Below are 25281 nucleotides of genomic sequence, written 5' to 3'. Positions count from 1 at the left end.
GCAACATAGAGAACTCACAGCTGAACACAGTAGATTCTAACCATAAAGCTTCAACCCAGCAGGGTATATCAGCACCGCAGTCAACTCAGCTGAGTGTATAGTGCGGTGGTTCGAATCTGTACTATACGCTAAAACTGCACTAGGAAGTCTAGAAGTAGGTCGATAAGAAAGGGCGCTACAAGTCGCACAGACCAGACACTAGGGATTGCCACAATCGGCGTTGGGCCATGCAAAGGCACGCTGCTCGCTATCGCGCTCGGTTATATCACCCGGGCAGCCGAATCTTAGCTGCGAGCAGCGGAGTCGGTGAGCGCGTCATGTAGCGGCCGCGAACGGCACTAGTGGCTACGCGCGGGGCGTCGGCGGGAGCACGGCGTGCTCGCCTGCAAGAAACCAACGGGAACCAGGCCGTCCGCCACGCAGCCTCGACTCGACGACTATAATAATGCAGGTTGTGACAACGTGACGTTATGTCATTGCTTACACATTTCCGAATAGCATATATAAACTAACTCTAATTCTTTTAATCGCGCTCATACGTGGTTTCATAATTAACTCACCACGTATAACTTAAGGGGAAGGAGGTGTTACGTCCACTTACTTTTACTTACTTAACTTACTTTTACTTACTTACTTAACTTACTTTTACTTACTTACTTAACTTTTCAAATTCAATCGATAAAGAATTATGTTCGGAAATATGATTATGAATTGATAAAAGAACAGAAGAATGAAATGACAGAAGACAATTGTTCAAACGATATTGATTATTGATTATTACTCTTATGTCGTGAGAAACATATTTTTCCTACTATTATTAAGGTGATAAAAACTCGCGTGGGAGTGTCTCACCACCTTTATATAAAAGAACAACGCGGATGACAACCAGCGGCTTTAGCTTTTAGTTTTTAAATAGGATACACTATTCTTGCGCACTTGGGTGACACTTGGAAAATATTTGGGCACTTCAAACTCTTATACCTGACGAAATTCTTTTTGATGCTTTGCATCAATTGTTCGTTGTAAATTCTAATTGCCATTCACACTAGTTGCCATTGAATTCATACAATATACAAGCCTCTCAGTTGTATTCAGCCGGTAAATAAATGTTTATTTTAAGATACAATTTCGCCCAGTGTCACATAATTGAACCTATCCACTCTGACTCCTTTCTTCTTTTTATTTGTTTGTCAATCGTTGACCAATACGTAACGCTCCTAAAATTCACTAACCAAAAAGCCTAAACGTAAGTAAATCAGTTGGTTAAATTTATTCATTTCTCTCTTATTTCTCTTTCACACCCATATATCACACACACACAAATTTGTCGATCTCAGGGTAAATTGGTTTAATCCATTGACTCGAAAACGACAACTCATAAACATTCATGATCAAGACGTGATAGTAATTAATATCTGTACTAAATATCTGCTGAAAAAAGAAAACTTTTATCCTTCTAACGTAATAGTACTACGCAGTGTGTATTCATTGTTTATTGAAAAACTTGCTATCACCATTACTATTTCTACAAAAACTTCCACAAAAAAAATTCTACAAAAAAATAGTATAATATAATTAAAACTTTTATTACTTTTATAAATGCATGTAGAATATAAATATATGAAGTAAGCGATATCAACCTGTCAAGAACAAGATCTTCAAAACTTGCTATCACTATTATTAATTCTGTAAGAACTACTTGTCATCACTCTGATAATTTGAGAAGTATTATAGGAAGTATTGAGTTGATATTGACGAGATTTTTATCAAGTTTTGAAGATCCTGTTCTTGACAGGTTAATGTCGCTTACTTTGTGCACATGTATTCTATGTGCATTTACAAGGTAATCACAAGTTTTAATTATATTATACTATTAATAAAAAATTTTGTGGTTTACTTGTGAAACATGTAGAATACATGTGCACGAAGTAAGCGACATTGAATTGTTAAGAAAAGGATTTTTAAAACTTGGGTTAAATGTTACCAACTCAGTACTATTTTAATAATTTAAATAATGTAAAAACCACTTGTTACCACTCTGATAATTTAAGCAATAATAAATCTACAAGAGGTTGTCAATTAATGTCGTAAAAAAATGTTTATGGTCAAAACAAAAAAGAAAAGAAAGCACAACTTAACATAGGGAACTCTGTAACATAAGGGATTAAAATAACGCTGTAACATAGACAACTAAAACTTATTGCAGTCTTATATTGTCTCTTAAATGCAATATCACAAGACAGAGTGTATAGGAAGTTGTCAACGCCGCAAAAAAAATTTATATTATTCGATTGATTAAATCCTATTTTAAATACCATCGAAAATATGATTACCATCTAAGCAAAATACAATTTTTTTCTTTCATGTTCCGTTTTTTAACGAAGCTTAATAATCATTGCATTTTCGATGGTGTTTAAAGTAAGATCTATATATACAACAGGAAACCTGTACATACAACAGAAAACGGAACATAAAAGAAAAAAATTATATTTTTTTAAGTGGTAATCATATTTTCGATCAGTGTTCCGATATACTGGAGAGGTTGCACGCGTATGCGCGATAAATCTCTATTCGAAAGAGAGAGACAGAGTGTCTCGGTCTCTCTCTTTCGAATAGAGATTGTCGCGCATGCGCGTGCAGCCTCTCCAACATCGGAACACTGTTTTCAATGATTAATTGACAACCTCATGTAGACATTTTGACTTGTGATGTTAGAAATTGAATATTTGAATTCACTTGTTTATACTTTCTTGTTGCATATGTAATTTCTATTCTAAACACCATCTAAAGTATGATGATTATTGAGTCTTGACAGTTTGTCTGTCATCAATTACAATTACAAAAAGACACGCGCTAAGTGCGTATGAGAGCGAAGCGATTTTATATGTGAGATACTAAGATCCATTTTTTGACTTAGGTACGCATCAGTTAATATTTGTCATCCGAAACTTGTCTAATTATTCATAAAATACTCAGATAATTATTTAAAGTTTGATTTAAATGTTTTAGTTAAATGATACACATGTGACATCCATATATTTGTAACAGGGCTTTAAGGGGTTATGTACAGTCAGTAAGGTCAAAAATATCGATTTTTCAAAAATATTTTTTTCTGAAAATATATTATTTCAAGAATATTCTGTAAAACTTTCAAGTTCATTCGAGTAAAATTCGCCGAAATATAGGCTGTTATGTACACGCTCCTTCGAGTGCTTGAAGAGCCATTGAAACATCCGCCTTTCCCCTCTATTATGATTATCTGGGAATCCCCACTTATTTTATTTACCAAGGAGTCTTGTATTGTATAGCTCAACTGTTTATAAAATCGTGAAGTAAATATGTTTGGACGAATGTCAAGTAGCTCTATAGCGTCTAATGTAACGGTAGAGACGAATATACGAAATATCGAAACGCTTGCCAGTAGCAGAGCTGTGTACTTGATTTTTCGTTCTTGTTCTATTTGTGTTTTCCGTCTTTTCTGAGCAAATATGGAACCGCATAAAGTTTCCAGAGAAGCAAGAAGTTCGAAAAATTTCCAAAAATCAGGGCCGAAGAAAAGGAGGAACGTTTTTAACCCAAAAAAGGCCGAGTCGGATGAAACATCTTTTAGTACGTCAGCAAAAAAATTTAAGGCGCAAAAAGAACTGATTATGCCAGAAGATGTTACCGTCGAGTACAGAATTTTGAATTTTATATCAATATTTATTGCTATTTCCGTTTCTAGTAAAGTGTAAAAATTGTAGAGGGAATGTTAAATTTGAAACTGCAAGCACGCGCGGTCTCGGTTTTAAAATTGCAGTGGTGTGTGATGAATGTGAAACCCAAAATATATTTCTTCGAGTCCTTTTATTGGGCATTCTTACGAAATATATCGTCAGTTTATTTTTGTTATGAGAGTGTTAGGGCTAGGACTCCAGGCCTCCTTCTGCGGGGAGGTAATCTCCCGGAAGGAGGCCGCCGAGTGGAGGCGCCGGCCTGGCAAACGCCGTCGGAGAGGACGGCGGGGCCGGCGCTCCCCCGGGGGAGGGGGAGTCGGAAGCGGGCCCGAGGTGGCATCAGACGAGGAGAGGGCACCGGCCTACACGGGTCGGCGCCTCCCTCGGCCACCTCGGGCCAGGTTCCGTCATTCAGAGGGGAGCGGGGAGGGCAACTCCCGCTCCTCTGAATGATTGGATAGGGGGAAAAGGGGGAGGTGGGGAACCCGATTGGGGTCGGGCCCACCTCCCCAAAATCCCTCCCTCTCCCTTAAGGAAGAGAGGGGGATAAAGAGGAAGGGTGGATGTCCCCTTTTTCCAAGGTGACACCAGAAGGCCAACCGGCGGGGATACCCGCCGGGGACCGCACCTCTCCCACTAATTCCCCGAAAGGGGAAGGGGGGTGCGGTACAAGAAGGCGAAGGACTCTTGGAATAGAGCCCTGGAGCCGGGGGGTTGGGGAGGGAATGCGGGAGCAGTTCCCCTAACTCCCCTCCTCACGATCCGACAAGTAGACATTCCGCAGGGGTTTTAGTCGGTAAGAGTCCGACATCATGGATACCCCCGCCCCTCCCCAAGGGGGCGGGGGTATCCATGATGAATTTACATAACCAGCACAATATATTCAATGATTTGCATTTATTATTTTGAAAGCCAGGGAAATGAAAGTAAAATTCAATTTAGGTTCTTCATTTTGCGTAATCGATATTACGTAATAAAGATGAATTGCGTTTTAAGATACCGCTGTCATTAGCTCAAATTATGGTTGTAAGTCTTCCCAATATAAACTGCATGGAGTTTTACTGGTAGGAAAAGTCCCATTGTATGTAGTGTGTGTGTGTGTGTGTGTGTTTGTATACCACAAGGATAAGGACCCCGTGGTTCGTCAGCTCCACGGTATTTCAAGATTTCACACCCTCCTTGTGGTGTGTGTGTGTGTGTGTGTGTGTGATAAAAATTAAATTTCCAATTCGCAAAATTGTGTAAATTATTATATAGAGAAACATGAACACAGCTATTGAAATTATGAAAGAGCCAAACAAACCGCAGAGCCTCTTAGCCCCTTAAGCCTCGCTGAATCGACATTTGTTGCAAATTCGAAATTGAATATCTCGACACCTAAATATCCTAGCAGCAAATTTCAAAAACGGTTTGAAAGCTTTGAAACCGTACTTTTCGAAAGATCTATCGAAATTGTGCGCAACGATATTTTTTCAAAATGGCGGGTGATAAAAAGGAGAACATGAAAAGTTGCTAAAAAAAGGTTCGAGCGTGCGACGGCGCATGGAGCAAAGTAAGCGTCGCAGCTCAATGGGACGAAAAGTACCTAAAAGTATAGAATGTTTTCTTTAAAATACTTCGTTATAAAGCATGATGCCATACTTATTCACTGAATTATGCAAATTTAACAAGAAAACCGCATTTTTAGCAAAATTTGGAACAACTCAGTGAAAAATGATCACATCAAGCTCGGTAGAGTAGCATTTTAAAGATAACACTCTATACTTTCATGTGTATTTGGTCCCATTACGCTGCGATACCTGATGCACACCATGCACCATCGCAAACATGGACCTTTGATTATCAATTTTGCATCCTCTCACTTTATCATCCGCCATTTTGAAAAAAATGGCCGAACATAATTGCCATTCAGATATTCTTAAAGAGGACTTTACAAGCTTCATTTTGCATTTCTGCGCATATTTGTATCTTCATTATTTACCAAGTTATGATCATTTGAAATTTTGTAATTTTTTCCCAAATTTTTAGTGTATCGGGTTTTTTGCGTTTGAGTGTATATACATATTATAAAACCTCATGAATTCCAACGGACTTACTTCATTGTGAACTTCCGCTTAGCTATCAATAAAATGAGCAATTTGTAATTATAACGCAATCACGTTTTCCTAATATTCTAATTCTAATATTCTAATAATAAAACTAATTATTCTCAATAAAAATTCTCCCTTCCCTCAACTGTCGCTCACGGTCCTATCCCAGGTAAAAGGATTCAGTTCCTTAACCTAAATAAAGGACCACCGACATACGTCTGTGTCAGTTAAAGAGATTATTCCGCTCCTTAATCTGCAGACTTGCGAGTACGTTGGAGCTTGTGAAAGCAAGCGTCAAGTTACGTTCCTCCTCCAGGACGTAACAAATGAAAGACACAACAGAAAGTTTTGAAATGATTGAGACAAAGCATTTAGAGAATATTGTTATGAATCTAGCTAATAAAATAGGAACGGAAGTGGGAAATATCAAGTGACTTATTGAAAACAATATTCTATGTGATAAAAGATGAATTTGTAGATGTAATTAATAATTTGTTGAGGACGGGTCAATGTCCTGATGGATGGAAAACATCCACGATTATTCCTATACCAAAAGTAAACAAATCTAAGAAGGCTAGTGAATATAGACCTATCAATATACTTCCAATTTACGAAAAAGTGTTAGGACTAGTAGTTAAAAAACAAATTGAAAGGTATTTAGAGAGGAACGATATAATCACAGAACATCAATCAGGATTCAGAAAACGACACTCATGTGAAACTGTGCTTCAGATGATCAGAGATGAATGGAAATTGATAATTAGTGAGGGCAAAATGATAGGTGTTATATTCATGGACTTGAAACGAACATTTGAAACAGTAAATAGAGAAAGACTATGTCATGTGAGCATAACGAATTACCTATAATTAATATATATTAATTATATTGGCGGAAATGCCATGTAAAGCACATTCGCCTGCGACGTGCGATCTGTAAGCTAAGCACCATGCCACACAGTAGAAATTCCAAATGTCCAAAATTTAGCAACAGGCAAATAATGCACTGTCTGCATGGACAAAGGCTGCAAGTGGCGCAATGTTTTCGCAAAGCATGCAGATTCCTTCGGCGACGAGCATAGATAAATCTAGATAGAGCCTAGATAAATTTTTTTCTACTGAGACAATCTAATGATTTGTTGTAGGAATAATCTACTGACAAAAGATTCATTGAAACAAAATGGAACATCATTTTAACAAATCGTTTCTCATAAAGTTATTCCCAATAATCTATAAAAGAAAATGTAATTAAATGAATTTAGATGCTTAATTGCAATCACATTATAGAAATAAAATTTTAATAACTACAGCCCATATTCTCAACTTATTTTTATCGATAAAAGTACTTAAAATATGGCTTCTAAACTAATTCGGTGATTTTTAAGCTACTTTCAGGAGATACATTTATTGATAAAAGTGAATTAAGAATATATCATAACGGAAATATTAGGAGTACAAATAAGTTTCCGCCGTTTGACAAAAGATGGCCCCACCAGAAGGTTATGTTGAAATTGTCAGATGTAAAACGTAATATCGTAAGTTTGGACATCTGGTAACAACATAACCTTGAAGTATTAGTGACTCTGTATCAGCATCACATAACTTTTTTCGTGCGAAAATGTCAAGTTTTGTACCGAATAAGCGTCATTTGCGGGAACTTTTGATTTACTTCTTTAATTTGAAGAAATCTGCAGCTGAGGCGCATCGATTGCTTGTAGAAGCATATGGTGAGACTGCTTTAAGTGAGAGAAGTTGTCGTGAGTGGTTTCAAAAGTTTAAAAACGGTAAGTTTGACGTGGAAAACAAAAAACGTAGTGGAAGGCCGAAAGTGTACGAAGACACGGAATTGGAAGCATTATTGGAGGAAGATTTGTGCCAAACGCAAGAAGAACTTGCACTTATATTAGAAGTGACTCAACAAGCAATTTCACATCGTTTAAAATCGTTGGGAATGATTCAAAAATAAGGAAATTGGGTTCCATATAAACTGAAACCAAGAGACGTTGAACGCCGATTTTGCACGTGTGAAAAGCTGCTTGCCAGGCATAAAAGAAAGGGTTTTTGCATCATATAGTCACTGGTGATGAAAAATAGATCCACTACGATAACCCAAAGAAGAGAAAATCATGGGGACCACCTGGCCATGCTTCAACATCGACAGCCAAACCGATTCATGGAAAAAAACTCATGCTGTGTATTTGGTGGGATCAGCTTGGTGTCGTGTATTATGAGTTGCTCAAACCGAGCGAAACCATTACTGGACCATTACTAGCTTTCTACCGAATACAATTAATGAGGTTGAGCCGAGCACTCAAGGAAAAACGCGCCCATTACTACTCCAGACACGACAAAATTATTCTCCTACATGACAACGCTCGGCTACATGTTGCAAAACCGGTCAAAACCTATTTGGAAACACTTAATTGGGAAGTCCTACCCCACCCGCCGTATTCACCAGACATTGCCCCTTCCGATTATCACTTGTTCCGGTCGATGGCATATGGCCTGTCTAAGCTGCGCTTTACATCATATGAAGATACTAAAAATTGGGTCGATTCGTGGATAGCCTCAAAAGATGAAGAGTTTTTCCGACTGCTGCCAGAAAGATGGGAAAAAGTAGTGGCTAGTGATGGACAATACTTTGAATAAAACGTAATGTACCGTTCTTTCACAATAAATTCCTAATTTTTGATAGAAAACGGCGGAAACTTATTTGTACTCCTAATAATTTATTTATTTATTTAAATATTAATTTTTTTACTTACGTATATTTTACGAATTTTCGTTGTTAGGACATAATAAATACAGTAGAAGATAATACAATTTATGTTGAAAATTATAAAAACTTGAAGACATCGGCACATGACCAATACATCTAACACTATCTCAGACAATATTTTTAATTGAAAAAGATCTTCAAAGACATTACCTAGATTATTATTCAAAAGATAACACAAATAGATGCTTTTTTAAAATATATTATAGTAGAAAAATGTGCAATGGAGAGCTAGTTGATAGGCTAAGACTAACATACTTGAAAGAGAAAAACCGAATTTTTTGTTTTCCATGTAAGTTATTTCGAACTGGTCTGGGTCAACTTGAGACTGATGGATTTAATAATTGGCAACATACATCAGAACAATTAAAGCGACATGAATTGTCTAAAGTACATTTTAAATCAATGGATATGTGGAATGATGCACGTCAAAAACTTAAATATAAGAATAATATCGTTCACTTATCTGAGAAACTTTTTATGCAAGGAAAACATAAATGGAGGAATATTTTAGAACGAATATTATCTATTATCCAATACCTACATATATGTGAACATAACATGGCTTTAAGAGGTTCGTCTGATGTGCTTTTTATAAAAAATAATGGAAATTTCTTAGGGCTTGTTGAACTTCTGTCTCGGTACGATCCTATTTTGATGGAACATGTCAATGATGTAAAAAATAAAAAAATTAAGGCTCGGTAAAAATATACAAAATGAACTAATATCATTGATAAGTAATAAAATTAGAAATACAGTGACTGATCGTGTGAGGGCTGCCAAATATTTTTCAATTCTCCTTGATTGTATCCCTGATACTTCCCATCAGGAACAACTATCTTGTATAATACACTACATTTATGTATATAAAAACGGAGTACAAATTTGTGAAAGCTTTACAGGTTTTTTTTATTTTTACAGGTTTTAGTTGTTAAAGACAATAGTGGATTGGGAATAACACAAATTTTAAAAAGACATTTAACAGATCTTGGACTTGATTTACAACATTGTAGAATATAAGGATATGACAACGGAGCAAATATGAAAGGACATAAATTTGGTGTACAAGCACATTTATTGCAAGAAAATCAAAGAGCATTTTTTACTCCATGCGGTTGTCATAATTTAAATCTCCTACTTTCAGATATTGCTAATGTTTCTCCTAAGACTATTACATTTTTCGGATTTATTCAACGTATATATACTTTCTTGTCAGCTTCTAACTATAGATACGATATTGCGAAAAAATATTTAAAGCTTGTAACGAAATCATTATCAGAAACTAGATGAGAATGTCGAATTGAAAGTGTAAAAGTTATACAGTTCCAAATTAAAGAACTTATAAAAACATTTGAAGAAATTTTGAGCGAGTCTAAAGATGCAAAAGTCGTTAGCGAAGCATATTCTTTGTTACAAGAAATTAAATCTTATCAGTTTATATTATCAACTGTGATATGGTACAAATTACTTGTAGAAGTAAACAAAGTGAGTAAATTTTTGCAGCAAAGAAACATGCAAATGGATATTGCAATATCGCTTCTAGATACTTTACTCAACTTTTGTCAACTTTTCGAACTACCGGTTATGACGAAAGTGTGCGAATTGCCAAAGATATCGCAGCAGAAAATGATATAGAACCTTATTTTCCTAAAAAAAGGGTTGCTGTTACAATTTAACTAACTATGACTGAAATTAACTATACGTAAATTTAACTATGAATGCGCTGATGAAGTAATAACTAACGAGGAAGAAAAATTTCGCATTAAATATTTTCTTTTAATCGTTGATCAGGCTATACAATCATTTAATGAACGATTTAAATTATATCAAAATTTTAAAAACAAATTTGGATTTTTATATAGTTTTCGTGACATAAAAAATTTATCGGATCTACAGTGCTGGACAAAATAAATCATACACCTTTCAACTATTTGAATTTGTTAGTGTAACTATTCTTACAACAAGCAAATATATTATGAGATACAGGAAAATCAAAGCATTTTAAAGTATTTAAATAAAGGAAATGTGAAATAATAAAAATTGTGCTCAATTTGTTTGCAAATAATTTATTACTCAATATTGGTGCGTTGTGCCCTGGACAAAATAAATCATACACCTAAATGATATATGGTAGGAAACTGTCAATATTTACATTTCATCGTTCTGCTATTGTTCGTCATTCTACTGTTTGTTTACATTGTATATATGACTAGAGTTTATGTGTTCGGTGAAGCAGTAATAATTGTGACAACCAAGAACAATGTCACAGAAGCAAATTTCTCTTGATATCCGAAATTTAGTCATTCGCGACCGACAGAATGGTAATTCTTTTAGAAAAATTGCTAATAAATACTTGATTTCTGTCGGAGCAGTGCAGCACATCTGGAAAAAATATGAAACACATGGGATTGTGGCAAACTATTCCGGAAAAGGTCGAAAACGGGCTACAACTTTTCGTGATGACACCAGAATCGTTCGAATGGTAAAACAAAATCCGAAGCTATCATCGCGAAACATTGTGGAATCGATGAACCTGACTGTTAGCAGTAGAACTGTGCGTCGTAGACTTAGGGAAACTGGACTAAAAAGTGTGTTCGCGTCAAAACGTCCTTTCATCAATAAAATAAATAAGAAAAAGCGATTCGAGTTTGCCAAGAAGTATGCGAATATGCCTCTAAGTTTTTGGAAAACAGTATTGTGGTCTGATGAGAGCAAGTTTGAGTTATTCGGACAAAAACGACGGTCTAGAGTATGGCGAAAATCTGGTGAGGGTCTCAAAGAAATAAATGTTCAGAAGACTGTAAAACATGGAGGCGGTAATATCATGGTATGGGGATGCTTTGCATGGTCTGGTATCGGTAATTTGGCTCGAATTGAAGGTATTATGACGGCAGAAAGATATATTGATATATTGTGCGAGAATTTGGAAGAATCTCTTTTGAAATTAGATTTAGAAACTAACTTTATCTTCCAGCAAGATAATGACCCGAAGCATAAAGCGAAAAAAACTATTGCCTTTTTTAAATCTAATAAAATAAAACTGCTCGAATGGCCGCCACAATCACCAGACTTAAACCCCATTGAAAATCTGTGGGCTTATTTAGATAGGAACGTGGATAAAACGAACGTAATTGACAAGACATCGTACTATGCAGCACTTCAGAAAGCTTGGGAGGATATTGATCCTGAATATATGAAAAAATTAGTCGAGAGTATGCCTCGCCGACTGGAAGCAGTATTAAAAACTAAAGGCGGCAACACCAAGTACTAAGCACCATTAGAATTAATGTTCTTTGTTCGTGACTACTTTTTTCTATAAGTGTATGATTTATTTTGTCCAGGGCACAACGCACCAATATTGAGTAATAAATTATTTGCAAACAAATTGAGCACAATTTTTATTATTTCACATTTCCTTTATTTAAATACTTTAAAATGCTTTGATTTTCCTGTATCTCATAATATATTTGCTTGTTGTAAGAATAGTTACACTAACAAATTCAAATAGTTGAAAGGTGTATGATTTATTTTGTCCAGCACTGTAGAGCTGATAAAAAGTTGCAATAAATTAGAACTTATATTACAAGATAAAAATGATTCTGATATAAGTGGGTTAGAACTATTTGAAGAATTAAAATCGTTTATCCATATAATTCCTGAAAACGAACAAAATTGCCTGCTTGACGTATTAAAATATTTGGTTAAAACTGAACTCAATCTAGCTTACCCAAATACATATATAGCTCTTCGTACATTGCTAACTCTACCAATAACGATTGCTTCTTTAGGAAGGAGTTTCTCGAAATTAAAAATAATTAAAAATTATCTTCGTTCATCTATGTCGCAAGAAAGATTATCAGGTATAACATTGATGTCGGTAGAAAGTGACAATATGTCATGAGATTGATTTTAATAGTACGATTGATTCATTTGCTGCAATAAAGGCAAGAAAAGTATCTTTTTAAGTTTATTCATTTAAATGCTAAAGAGAATACCGTTTAAATATCAAAGAGAAGGTTTTTGTTTCTATTCATATTTTATATCGTATAGTATATTAATATTTTATAAAAATAAAGTCTATGTTTTTTGTTTTCATAAAAAAATATACATACAAAATAATATATGCATATATATATATATATATAAAATAAATATAATGATATGAAGTATCGCTGTTTAATTTGTATTCAGCCCCGCTTTTTAATTAGTACCCGGCCCCGCTTAAACTTGAGCCGGCTCTGCCACCGACGTATGTCCGCGGCAGATAAAGGGGTCATTCCGATCCTTGATTTGGACCGTAGACTCGCAAATATGTCGGAGGTTGTAAAAGCAAGCGTCAAGTTACGTTCCTTCTCCAGGACGTAATACGACTATGAGATAATACATAAAACAAGTAAGGCGAATACGAATGCCGACGCGCTGAGTAGAATAATCAGTGAACCAATCTACACCGCAGACGTTGAAGAAAACACCGAGAATCCTCCAGATTACTCGAAAGAAGAGAAACAACAGATACTGTACGAGTATCATGATGCACCCTTAGGAGGACACCAAGGAATCGAAAGAACGCTAAAGCAAATACGATTAGCGCAAAATTGGGCGGGAATGACCCGCAATATAAAAAATTACATAAGTGCGAACATTGTCAAAAGAATAAATTGACACCGCGAGCAAAATTATCTCTAGTATTGACTGACACTCCTGATCAGCCATTCGAAAAATGTGCGTTAGATATAGTAGGACCTCTAACGATAACCAACAACGGGAATAAATACCTACTAACTTTTCAGGATAGCCTGACGAAATTTAGTAAAGCAATGGCGATACCGAATCAAGAAGCGCCCACTATCGCGAAAGAATTTGTGACGAAAATAGTGTTAGAGTACGGAATACCTGCAAAGATCTTCACCGATCAGGGTACGAATTTTTTGAGCAGCATGTTCAAAAATACATGCAAACTCCTAGGGATAGAGAAAATACAAACGACGGCATATCACCCGCAAAGCAATGGCGCGCTCGAACGCTCGAACGTTAGCCGAATATCTATGACATTATATAAACGCGGATCAAACGAATTAGGACGAATGGGTTCCCTACGCGATGTTTACGTATAACACGACGCCACACACAAGTACGGGATTCACCCCCTACGAATTAGTCTACGGGCACAGCGCGAAGATACCGTTTACACTCCTATCACTGCCTAACCCTACCTACACTATCGATGATTATGCGTAAGAACTAAAAGAACGCCTAAGACAAATAAGATTGCCAAAGAAAACTTCAAGGAAGAAAAGAAAAAAATAAAAAGGTATTATGACAGGAAAACGAAACCAAACGAATTCCATGTGGGAGATAAAGTGCTACTCCACGACGAAACAATGCGACAGGGACGCTCCACAAAGTTAGACGCAATGTGGCTCGGACCGTACGAGGTCTTACTGAAAAATTCCGACGTCAACTATACAATTAAAAAAGGGCGAACTACCCTACGTACGCACGCGAATAGACTTAAATTATTTATCGAAAACTAGGTAAACTCACCAATCCAAAGACGGAGGCGGCGACGATTGCGGCAGCGGCGAACCTGGCGGGGTGCTCGGCACAAAAGTGGGAATGTCCCGGGGCCACCTCACACCACCAGCCTTGACGTAAAGGGCCGGGCCTCCAGTTCAGGGGCTCAAAAGATTGTCACCCACCGGCTCCCGGTCCTCACGCCGACCTCCACGACTATTCTCACTAAATCCTGCACACGCACACAATTTTTATATACACACCAAAGGAGAAAGTATAATCTACGTGAAAGAAAAAATATGTGGAAACACATGTACTTCACCACTCGACATCGTGACATAGACTGAAGTCACGGCCCATATAAAAAATGCAATATACCTTGCAAAGAAAAAACTCGTACGAAACAAGTTCTGCAAACGGTATTCATTACAGATTTCTCATACTTGGAATGCGAGCTACGTGGGGGCAAAAAGATAAACCGTATACAGTAAAAGAGTATACGCACGCACCAGAGATATACTTTGACAAGATAGGACACCTACATCAGGTAGCATCCACCTGGAAGACGGTGGTCAAATTTGACACTAAGGCGATAAACCAAAGATGCGAAGAAATACGGGTACGTGAATTTAATACAAAAACGTTGCGAGAACTATGATATGAATCAGTTTATACGCAACATGTGCAAAAACTTAGGAAAATTAGCTGAAAAATAAATACAAAGAATAAGAAGCAACGTACAATTAATAAACCACGTATACCTACAGAAAACGAATAAACAATGAGGATTAATTAATGGCATAGAATCCATAGCTAAAAGTTTATTCGGAGTAATGGACGCGGAGGACGAAAAAATAATAAAGGAACAGCTAAACCTTTTAAACAATAATCAAGGAGTATTAGAACATGCTCTTGCAAATCAACTTAACATTTTAAACAAAACAATAGACCTTAAAAAACAGAAAACGCCATAGAATACGGTATGAAACTAATGTGGAACAGCATCACTCAAATACCAAAAACAGAAGAAGGATATTATAATAGGCAAGCGATAGACGAACACTTTACGGTAATCGGCGCGATACTAAATGATATAATGCGCGATCAAAATGATGTAATTACTTACCTGAATGCTATAGATAACGGAGTATTACCGCTCCAAATAATGCCCATCGAGGAAATATTAACACAACTCCAAATCATAGCGTCACATCTACCACAAGACGTACATCTGCCGTTTGCTCCAGAAGTAGCAAATTGGCTGCAAATTAGCAAATTTATAACAATCAACGCATATCACGGTACTGAAAGTACTTTTACTATTTTCACATTACCGTTGATAACGTATCCGACGTACATTATAAATATCATTCCCGTACCGACTCATGACCACGAGGACATATTCGCGGTAACGAAGATTTCGCACACTAAAGTAGCAGTTAACGTAGAAAGTCACACTTACCTAGTGTTAGATAAAGGTGAGCTAGACGGGTGCATAAAATTAAACAATCACTACACTTGTATACAAAATAAACCTACTTACCGTATAGACACGGAAACACCGTGCAAAATACAAATGTTCATTGCACCTCAAACTACAACAACGTGTCCGATCAAATATTTACGCACAGCATATCCTATCATAATAGCTTTAGAAAATACTAATGCATGGTTAATCGCGACACACAAATAAAAGAGGCGCGTTGTAAAAATCAAACGGGATACATGAGCAAAATCTCAAAAATAGGTTTAATTCAGACTCACGTACCTTGTAAATTTACGATAGATAGTGTCACCATACAAACACAAGAACATATTAAAGCAAGAGTAATTCAAATCTACGCGCCAAATTTCATTTTAACTCTTCCTACAGTCAACGAGACTACAAAAATAAGTAATAACAAAATATTCTGTTTAAAAAATAGAAAAGTAATAAAGCATCCTGAAAATTTAACAAAATTAGGAAACGAATTATCAGAAATATAAGATAATATAAATCAATATTACAATCCGCTAAATACACATATAATATATGTATATACAACAGTACCGAGCGCACTCGTAATTATAATCACTATTATTATCGCAGCAATTATAATAAGAAAATGTAAAAATAAAAAAGCACTGAATAAAATAAAAATACCAGCGCATACCATACCAGAAATACCATCGACATCTAAAATTTGTCGAGAACTTACAAGTATGAGTATAAAATAAAAATAAATGTATTGTAAAACGGTATTCTAATAAAATACTTACATTAGTGGGTTAGATTAAGAAAAAAAACAATTATATTATAATTGTACACGGGATAATAAGCACATTGTAACAGCGTACCAATGAAGAAAACGCCGTTCTGGGAGAACGCTGTTTTCATTCCCCAAGGAAGGGAGGATGTCCTGCCTTAAGTGAGCATGACGAATTACCTATAATTAATATATTAATTATATTACTGGAAATGCCATGTAAAGCACATCCGCCTGCGACGCACGTTCTGCAAGCTAGGCACCACGCCACACAGCAAAAATTCCAAATGTCCAAAATTTGGCAACAGGTAAATAATGCACTGTCTGCATGGACAAAGGTTACAAGTGGCGCAATGCTTCCGCAAAGCTTGCAGATTCCTTCGGCGACGAACCTAGATAAATCGACTGGCCTTAGGCTGTTGCCTAAGGAAGGCAGAGTTTAACCACCGCCCGACCGAACTGGACGTGTATCTATTTCTGAGACTACATCTGTAGCGCGCTAGCAAGAGGGTCAAGTCAATAGGACTCCTTTCTCAAATAAAACTAAGTTTTTATTACAACCTTTACCGCCACTACTGTCTCGTTTAATGATCCCACAACAACTAGTTGGAAAATTGGATCAATATAGAGTTAGAGGAATAGTTCTGAAATGGTTTAAACCATACTTGTGTAATAGAGGACAGCAAGTACGCTGTGGTGACATACTGTCTAGTCTAAGAGAGAATGATTATGGGGTACCACAAGGCTCTGTATTGGGACCTTTGTTATTTATATATATATATACAGGGTGTCCCATTTTAATCTGGCCGGCTGAATAAAATTCGAGGATATTTTCCAGAAAAAAATGTCAGACAAATGTTGCTCAGTTCTAAGGGGGACATTCGATGCCATCAATAATTTTGACCTCGGGTGAAGAGTTCAAAGTCATTCAAGGTCAACTTTTTTTTCTTAAATGGGAACCCCTATTTTTCACATCGGCAATCGATTCTACGTAAAAAAAAAATGAAACTTTTGTCTGAAGCATTTTTTTTTATAACGCAAACTAATTTCACTTATTCAGCTTCCAAAATTGAAATTTTCAAACTTTCTGAATTTTTTACTCGAGAATGGTGGGGTTTGGGGGGAAATTGCAGAAGACAAAAAGTTCTTGGAATGCTGCAAGGAATTCACTCGAATTTTCGCATAGTTGATCGTGTACTTTTTTCGAGGTACCTCCTGACAGGTAGAACATTGGTGGAAAAAAGTGCACGATCAACTATGCGAAAATTCGAGTGAATTCCTTGCAGCATTCCAAGAACTTTTTGTCTTCTGCAATTTCCCCCCAAACTCCACCATTCTCGAGTAAAAAATTCAGAAAGTTTGAAAATTTCAATTTTGGAGGCTGAATAAGTGAAATTAGTTTGCGTTATAAGAAAAAATGCTTCAGACAAGTTTCATTTTTTTTTTACGTAGAATCGATTGCCGATGTGAAAAATAGGGGTTCCCATTTAAGAAAAAAAAGTTGACCTTGAATGACTTTGAACTCTTCACCCGAGGTCAAAATTATTGATGGCATCGAATGTCCCCCTTAGAACTGAGCAACATTTGTCTGACATTTTTTTCTGGAAAATATCCTCGAATTTTATTCAGCCGGTCGGATTAAAATGGGACACCCTGTATATATATATATATATATATATATATATATATATATATATATATATATATATATATATATATATATATATATATAAACGATATAGTTAATAGTTGTCCAGAAGGACGTATAAAAATGTTCGCAGGTGATACCATATTATATATTACTGGAGTAAGTTGTGAGAAAATTGAAAGAAAAATGAATATGATGTTTAATATAGCTGAAGAATGGATGAATGTGAATGGTCTAAAATTAAATGCGGGCAAGACAAAATATATGGTTGTGAAAAGTGTAAGAAAAGAATTAAAAGCGAACATTATAGTAAAATGTATGGATGGGTCGTCAATAGAGCAAGTAGGAAATATAAAATATTTAGGAGTAATCATTGACAGTAAGCTAAGACTAGAAGAACATTGTGATCATATGTTGAAAAAAATAGGTAAAGAAACAAGCTTCTTAAATAGGATAGGTAGCAATTTAACGCTGTATAGTAGATGTACTATATATAAAGCAATTATTGCACCGCATTTTGAATATTGTGCGACGCTGTTGATTAATGGGGAGAAACACAGCTGGACAGATTGCAAGTAGCGCGGAATCGGGCTATGCGAGTTATTTTGCAGTGTAAGCGTGATACCAAAGTTGAGCATATGCCGAATGCGCTGTGTTTTATGTCATAAGACAGAGGCTATATTATAATACGTGCATATTTATTTTTATAGCGGTGAAAGGTTTATTGCCTAATTATTTGACAAATAATTTACAAATAGTAGATGCTTCTAACGGACGACAAACATGCCAGGCGAATAATATTGCTATCCAATTTCGTCAGACTAGCACTGCATAAAAAAGCTTGTTCTACACAGGAATAAAGATGTATAATGAGTTACCTTTAGAAATAAGTAGTAGTGATAGATTAGAGCATTATAAAAGAAAACTCAAAGAATATACAGGGTGGCCTATATAACTCTTAACAGCTGAATATTTCGGAAACTATTTGTCAAATCAAAAAGTTGTTCATGAGAAAGTTTTATGTATTCGAGGGGCCTTTCTAACTACATAAATATTAAGTTATTCCCTGCCCCTCTTAAAGTGGGGCTGGGGGTAACTTCGCAATTTCAAACGGGACCCCCTATAAAATGTTAGATGGTTGGGTTCTGCGGTAAAAAAACAAGTAAATTTTGTTCAAAACATTTTTTGTCAGATGTTTCTGTTAAAAGACGGTGTAAAGTTTCGAAACTACAGGAAACGTAAAAGCATTACGTATCCTTGTCTTTCGTCGGTGATTTAAACGTAAACTAACATTCGTACATTCATTGAGATCAATTTAACTATTCATGAAAACCTTGTCAGTTGTATGTTACTACTCAAAAAGTTAGCACCGTGAAAATCATAGCTATCACTATGTTTGATACAGAAGTGAATATGTTATTAGTATTAGGTGAATGCCAAAAGAATTATCGGCGTGCAGCAGTAATGTTTTTTGAACGTTATGGGATTAAAAAATCGCACGTGTCATTTTTTTATTGTGAGTTGTACGCAATTTACCATGTTTACGAAGCCGCTTTTCTACATTAAAAAATGACACGTGCAATTTTTTTATCCCATAACGTTTAAAAAACATTACTGCTGCACACCGATAATTCTTTTGGCATCCACCTAATATTAATAACATATTCACTTCTGTATCAAACATAGTGATAGCTATGATTTTCACAGTGCTAACTCTTTGAATAGTAACATACAACTGACAAGATTTTCATGAATAGTTAAATTGACCTTCTCTCTCTCTCTCTTTCTCTCTCTCTCTCTCTCTCCCTCCCTCCCTTCCTCTCTCTCTCTCCCTCCCTCTCTCTCTCCCTCCCCCCTCCCTCCCCCTCTCTCTCTGCCTCTCTCCCCCCTCCCTCCCCTCCCCCCTCTCTCTCGCCCTCTCCCATTCTCTCTCTCACACTCTCTCTCCCTCTCACATTCTCTTCTCTCTCACACGCTCTCTCTCTCCCTCTCTCACTATCTTTCTCTCTCTCCCTCTCTCTCTCTCTCTCTCTCTCACTCTCACTCTCTCACAAAAACTGTCATTCAGCTGTCATTCGCCGCGATGACAGCTGCGAGCGACACGAATGCAGCCGTGACCGATCGAGACAGTCGAGACGGCTAATCAGCATCGCGGAAAAGAGGCTTCAACTCTTCGATATAAAATAAATTCACGCAGTTAACATGCCTTTTTTATAAAGTGGACCTCTCACTCTCTCACAAAAACTGTCATTCAGCTGTCATTCGCGATGACAGCTGCGAGCGACACGAATGCAGCCGTGACCGATCGAGATAGTCGAAAGGGTTAATCAGCATCGCGGAAAAGAGGCTTCAACGCTTCGACATAAAATAAATTCACGCAGTTAACATGCCTTTTTTATAAAGTGGAATCAAATAACCAATTTATGGTTTTAATAAACTTTACTGTCGCTTCGCAGTCTTTAAGTTCTTCTACATCTTCATGTTGTAAATACTTCATTGCATTAGCAAACAGAAGCACTTAATGTATTGGCAGCATATTTCATTTTCATTTCATTTTGTTCTGTTGCCAGTTGATGCATTGAGCATTTAACTTAGTTTTAAATTTCAATGTTAATTTCTGCTGAATACTATGCAATGCTGTAATATACTTCCATTCAATTTTACCATCTGCACTATAGAAGTCTTTATATTCAGCAAATGCATTTCTAGCTAACTTGAGCATATGGCATGCATCTAACAAAACCTGTACATTATAATTGAGTGTTGGATGTGAAAAAGAATTTTGTAGATGTGCGAAGTTATATACAAAAATATTACATCCTAGTTCTCTTAATGTAGAGCAATTAACATTTTCGCCATCACATATTATAGAAAGAACACATAACTGTACTTCTGCAGTTAAGATTAAAGCTGTCTTTATTAATTCTGCTAATATTGTAGAACTTATTGCATGCTTGAAAAAATATGCAATAGGTCATTTCCACGTACAGTTGAGACTAACTAATAAAAATACTAGAGCCTCTTTAGTTTCGCTATTTCCTAAGGTTATATTATTACCGTAATCGCAGAATCCAGTAAATTGATTGGAATGTTCATCCTATATTACTTGCTGTCTGATCACCATGTCGAACATTAAATTGCAATCTTTATCATGCTCAGATAAGGTTTTTAATCCTTCCAGAACTTGTTTTTGAAATCCTGGTGAGGTATCTACAGAAGAGTTCCAATTTCTAATTGCCGATGGATGCAGCAATATTAGAACTGTTCTGAAAGAAAACGATTAACATTAATATGAGTACAACAATGCTAATAGTATAATTATTTAGACTTTCTGTCTAATATGATTTACTAGATATTGTAAATTATGTTCTTTTGTGGAATAAAGAAGTTTGAAATGAGACAGTAATAGGTATAATTTAAAGTATATGCAATATAATAAGTAAATTATTAACATCAACCATTAAACGAAACATATATTATGTGTCACATGCAAAAGACTAATATTAGATATATTACAATAGAAAATAAATGCAAGTTTAAAAAAAGAGTGAGTACGATTGATCACATTCCAATTGAACACAATGTTATTAATCTCATTTAATCAAATTAATTAATTAATATAAGTGGTCTGTGTATAACTGCAACGTGGTCACACGGGATGATCTATGTTAAATAGAGAAAGAAACAAAGCTAATCTACAAATGCTAACCTACAAGTTATATGCTTTTGGAGATTGATAATGCAAGGTCATAGCAAACCGTTTTACTTCGTCACTGTATCATCTGGCGTTAGATGACTTCGCAATGTTTTTCACTTCACTTTGAAATAAATGAGATAATGTTTCTCCAAAGTCATTATTTAAAATGTCATACGAGGTACTATTTAATACATTCATATTTTTCAATCATTAGCATATCTTTAAGTTTGCTATTTTTTCGCGTTACTTGTATCTTCAATGTTTTTATTTGTTTATCTTTGGTTACTAATTTTTCCTGATATTTCTTTTTTTTTTTTTCGTAAATATTTCTCAATATATCTGCTTGACTCTTTAATTCTTTTTCATGCTGTTCTCTTGACCATTCCATGTCAGCCTTCAATCTCTTATTTTCTTCTTCCATTTCCTGCATTTTTATTTTTAAGTTTTCCAATTCCTCTGAAACTTTCTGTTTCCTACTTTCATTTAACAATGCCTTTTTTGTCTCTGTGAAAATAAAAGTCATTCAGCAAATGCAATCAGAACATCAGCATATAACATCTGTATTCAGTAAATAAGGGATTGAATTTTTTTAAACTTTATATTAATATATATTAATATATGTATGTATGTACCTATTTCTAGAATGGATGTGACATTTTGTATATCAATATTCATGTTTTGCGTAACTTCCATTTCTGTTGCAATATATTCCGTTTCTTCTATCTCTGCAAATAAATATCAAATAACCTTCAATAGAAGTCAAACTACATAAATATAAAATCAAGATCTTTACCTTGTAACTGTCCGCATACTCTGTATATATCACCACTATCTTCAGTAAAAATAATCTCATTTGCTATAATTGTTAAATTAAGATATTAACATTAAGTTTCATGTTCATGTTTTAATGTGTCATATGTTATATTGCTTATATTGCATTTTTATTTTTGTATATATTTGTATATATTTATTGTAATATATGGTTAATTTTGTAAACTAATAAAATATTTGCAGTATATAAAACATATAGTAAACAATATGTAAATATTATTAATATAGAAATCTTACTTTCGTCTGTCATACAGCTAAAGGGCAAATGTTCCGTGAGTACTGCATCTGGCTTTAAACGTTTCCGTATTTTTGTATTGTTAAAATATTCAGGTTTAAAATGTATTTCACACACTGCACTAGCTTTATTTGGTATCCAATTAATCTTTCCGCTTGCTTTAATCCATTTTGCTGCTATGCTTCCTATCCGTGGGAATCTAAATCATATATATTAAATTAATGTAATTTAATCTTCGAGTATAAATTCTTGTAAACATGTATCATAGTATATTTCTTTTACACATACTCGAAAAGATGCTTCTTGTATTGCTTTTCCTCTTCTACAGCACTCGGGCAACTAACGATTTCGCACCGTTTCGGCATGTTTTTCTGTGAGTATTTATTTACAATTTATATAAAGATTTAATAACAAAATTTTATAATTTGACATACCTCCCAAAAAGGCGGGGGTATCCATGAGGATTTCCCCTGCGCGACCAAAAAAAAAGTCGCCCTCTGTACAACCGTGCACATGAACTACGATGCCAATGTCCACGCCTCTTTTCTGATTTCCCCCACCACGCACGCATCATAGCCGGCTCAGTCTATCCGTGTGGACCACGTGCTCGGCAATCATTGGCCGCGTTCAGTAGAACAAAGTGATCAGAGAGCGCTCAGTGATTATTGTCTGTGATTGGAGCATTCTTTTAGATTCTTCATAGACCCAGAAGTATTTACCAATCAGGAGCGAGATTCAGTAGAAAATCTAGTAATGTTGTCCAACTGTTGAGTCTACTGAACGCGGCCATTGGCTGCGTTCAGAAAACACAACGGTTGAGTAATTCGTCAACGTTATTGGTCTGAATGTAAGAATCTAACAGTAAGGACCAATAGTCACTGATCGCTCATTGAGCGGTTTTCTTCGCTAAACGCACTCATCGACGCGCCGAGCGACAGAGAGATATCATTCCCTCCTTCTCGCTCTCGTATTCGCTCAACGACGCGAGCGAGAATATCTTTTCCTCTTTCTCGCTCTCGTTCTCGCCCAGCGACGCGAGAGCGAGGCTAATTCTTTCTGGGGTTGTATTTCGTACCTGCATATCGACAATTGTCGGTGTCGTTAACGGCATTGCGCAGGTTTTTCATATAACAAAAAAGCTGCGCAATACTGCTAACGACACCGACAACTATCGGTACACGAGTACGGAATACAGCCCCAGTTACATATCGCGATTCTGTAACTCGTTATTGGAGTTAACGACACTTTCGTTATCGTTGCGCAGCTTTTGTATACCGTAGAAAAGCTGCGCAACAATAACGAAACTGTCGTTAACTCCAATAACGAGTTACAGAATCGCACCACTGGGCCTCAATTCTGTACACGCTTACCGACAATTATCGATATCGTTAATGGAGTTGCGCAGGTTTTCTACGATATACAAAAGCTGCACAATACAGTTAACGACATCGATAGTTGTCGGTAAGCGTGTACAGAATTGAGGCCCTGGGCTATAATCTGACAAGGGCTACTGCCAAACTTGGGGTCACTGATTTTGACGAGCTTTGGCAGAAATGTAGTATAGGTTGGTATAGGTCTAGCAAAAGTTACTGTTAACCGGAGACGATGCAACACTCAAGCATTTGGGAGAAATTACAAATTGAAATTTCGCAATTTTAAGTATGCGCTGTTATTCCAACATTTGCAGAGTTACTTCCAAATGACAATGTGACGCAGCAGATTGGACGCGGTGCTGGTACTTGTTAGGTTGAGTGTTCACGCTTACTTATGCCTTGTTATTTTTTTTAATTTATTCTTTTTTATTCTTACGAATAAAAATATATATATTACAGAAGAATAGGAAGATAAATTCCTTATACAAATAACCTTTTCTATGTTTTATGAAGGAGAAGTCTCACATTATAATTCTTATACAGGGTGTCGCAAAAGTAACGGACCACCCTAATAACTTTTCAGTATTTAAGTTTCAAGTAAAAAGGATTTGATTAAAAGTTGTAGGGATTTAAGTGAGCTATCTTATGATGACCTTGACATTGATCTTGACCTTTATTTTCAGGGTCATTCATTTCAAGGTCATTTGAAGGCCAACTTGCGTTTTTAAAATGGGAATTCTTATTTTTTATTACATTGTCTTTTTTTACTAGTTAATTTGGACAACTTTTGTCTAAAATATGTTTTTATTTGTCTAATATTTTTTGAGATATTTGAGGAAAACTTGATAACTCAATATTTAACTTACGATATCTCGCTAACTATTTGTCGGAAGAAAAAGTGGTACTAAACTTTCTTGCTTTATTTAGTCTCAAGAATATACTATTACAATAGTGCCCTGATTTTTGTTAATTTGATGATTTTGAAATTTCCAAAAGTCAATAAGTTCTAATGGAGAATTGAATTCTCCATTAAAAAGCTGTTCTCCTATTGGATGTCGGATGTCGTCGGACACAGTGTGAATCCTCCCTCCATCATTCTTCTCGAGTCGGGATGCATTCAGAAAGTTACAAAAAAACGGGCACTTATTATTGGCCGCG

The 25281-nt window shown here is 35.8% G+C and overlaps 1 protein-coding gene across 2 annotated transcripts; it reads right to left on the bottom strand.

The window, feature by feature from the left end:
• Positions 1 to 20885: 20885 nt before the first annotated feature.
• LOC105184583 (uncharacterized) lies at positions 20886 to 23312 on the bottom strand. 2 transcript variants are annotated; one of them, XM_019842072.2, is made up of 7 exons: positions 23185 to 23312; positions 23039 to 23121; positions 22753 to 22949; positions 22478 to 22540; positions 22317 to 22409; positions 21697 to 22188; positions 20886 to 21253 (listed from the first exon to the last, which is right to left on the bottom strand). In XM_019842072.2, exons 1-6 carry the CDS (start codon positions 23263 to 23265, stop codon positions 21866 to 21868), a joined length of 840 nt encoding a protein of 279 aa, XP_019697631.2. In that variant the 5' UTR covers positions 23266 to 23312; the 3' UTR covers positions 20886 to 21253; positions 21697 to 21865. The 2 variants fall into 2 exon arrangements, with proteins under 2 accessions (XP_019697631.2, XP_025163540.1); XM_025307755.1 differs by having other exon boundaries at positions 21754 to 22188.
• Positions 23313 to 25281: the final 1969 nt, after the last annotated feature.

The sequence above is a fragment of the Harpegnathos saltator genome, unplaced genomic scaffold, assembly GCF_003227715.2.
Source record: "Harpegnathos saltator strain DR-91 unplaced genomic scaffold, Hsal_v8.6 scaffold93, whole genome shotgun sequence".
NCBI lineage: Eukaryota > Metazoa > Arthropoda > Insecta > Hymenoptera > Formicidae > Harpegnathos > Harpegnathos saltator.
This window is presented reverse-complemented; position numbering and strand designations above follow the sequence as displayed.

Bases quoted from the DNA above. Each gene is read 5' to 3' on its own strand.
- LOC105184583 (XM_019842072.2), bottom strand. From the start codon at position 23,265: ATGTGCACGGTTGTACAGAGGGCGACTTTTTTTTTGGTCGCGCAGGGG. The intron at 22,950-23,038 runs GTATGTGTAAAA...TATATGATTTAG, and splicing joins TACAAGAAGCATCTTTTCGA to ATTCCCACGGATAGGAAGCA. The intron at 22,541-22,752 runs GTAAGATTTCTA...TAACAATTATAG, and splicing joins TAGCTGTATGACAGACGAAA to CAAATGAGATTATTTTTACT.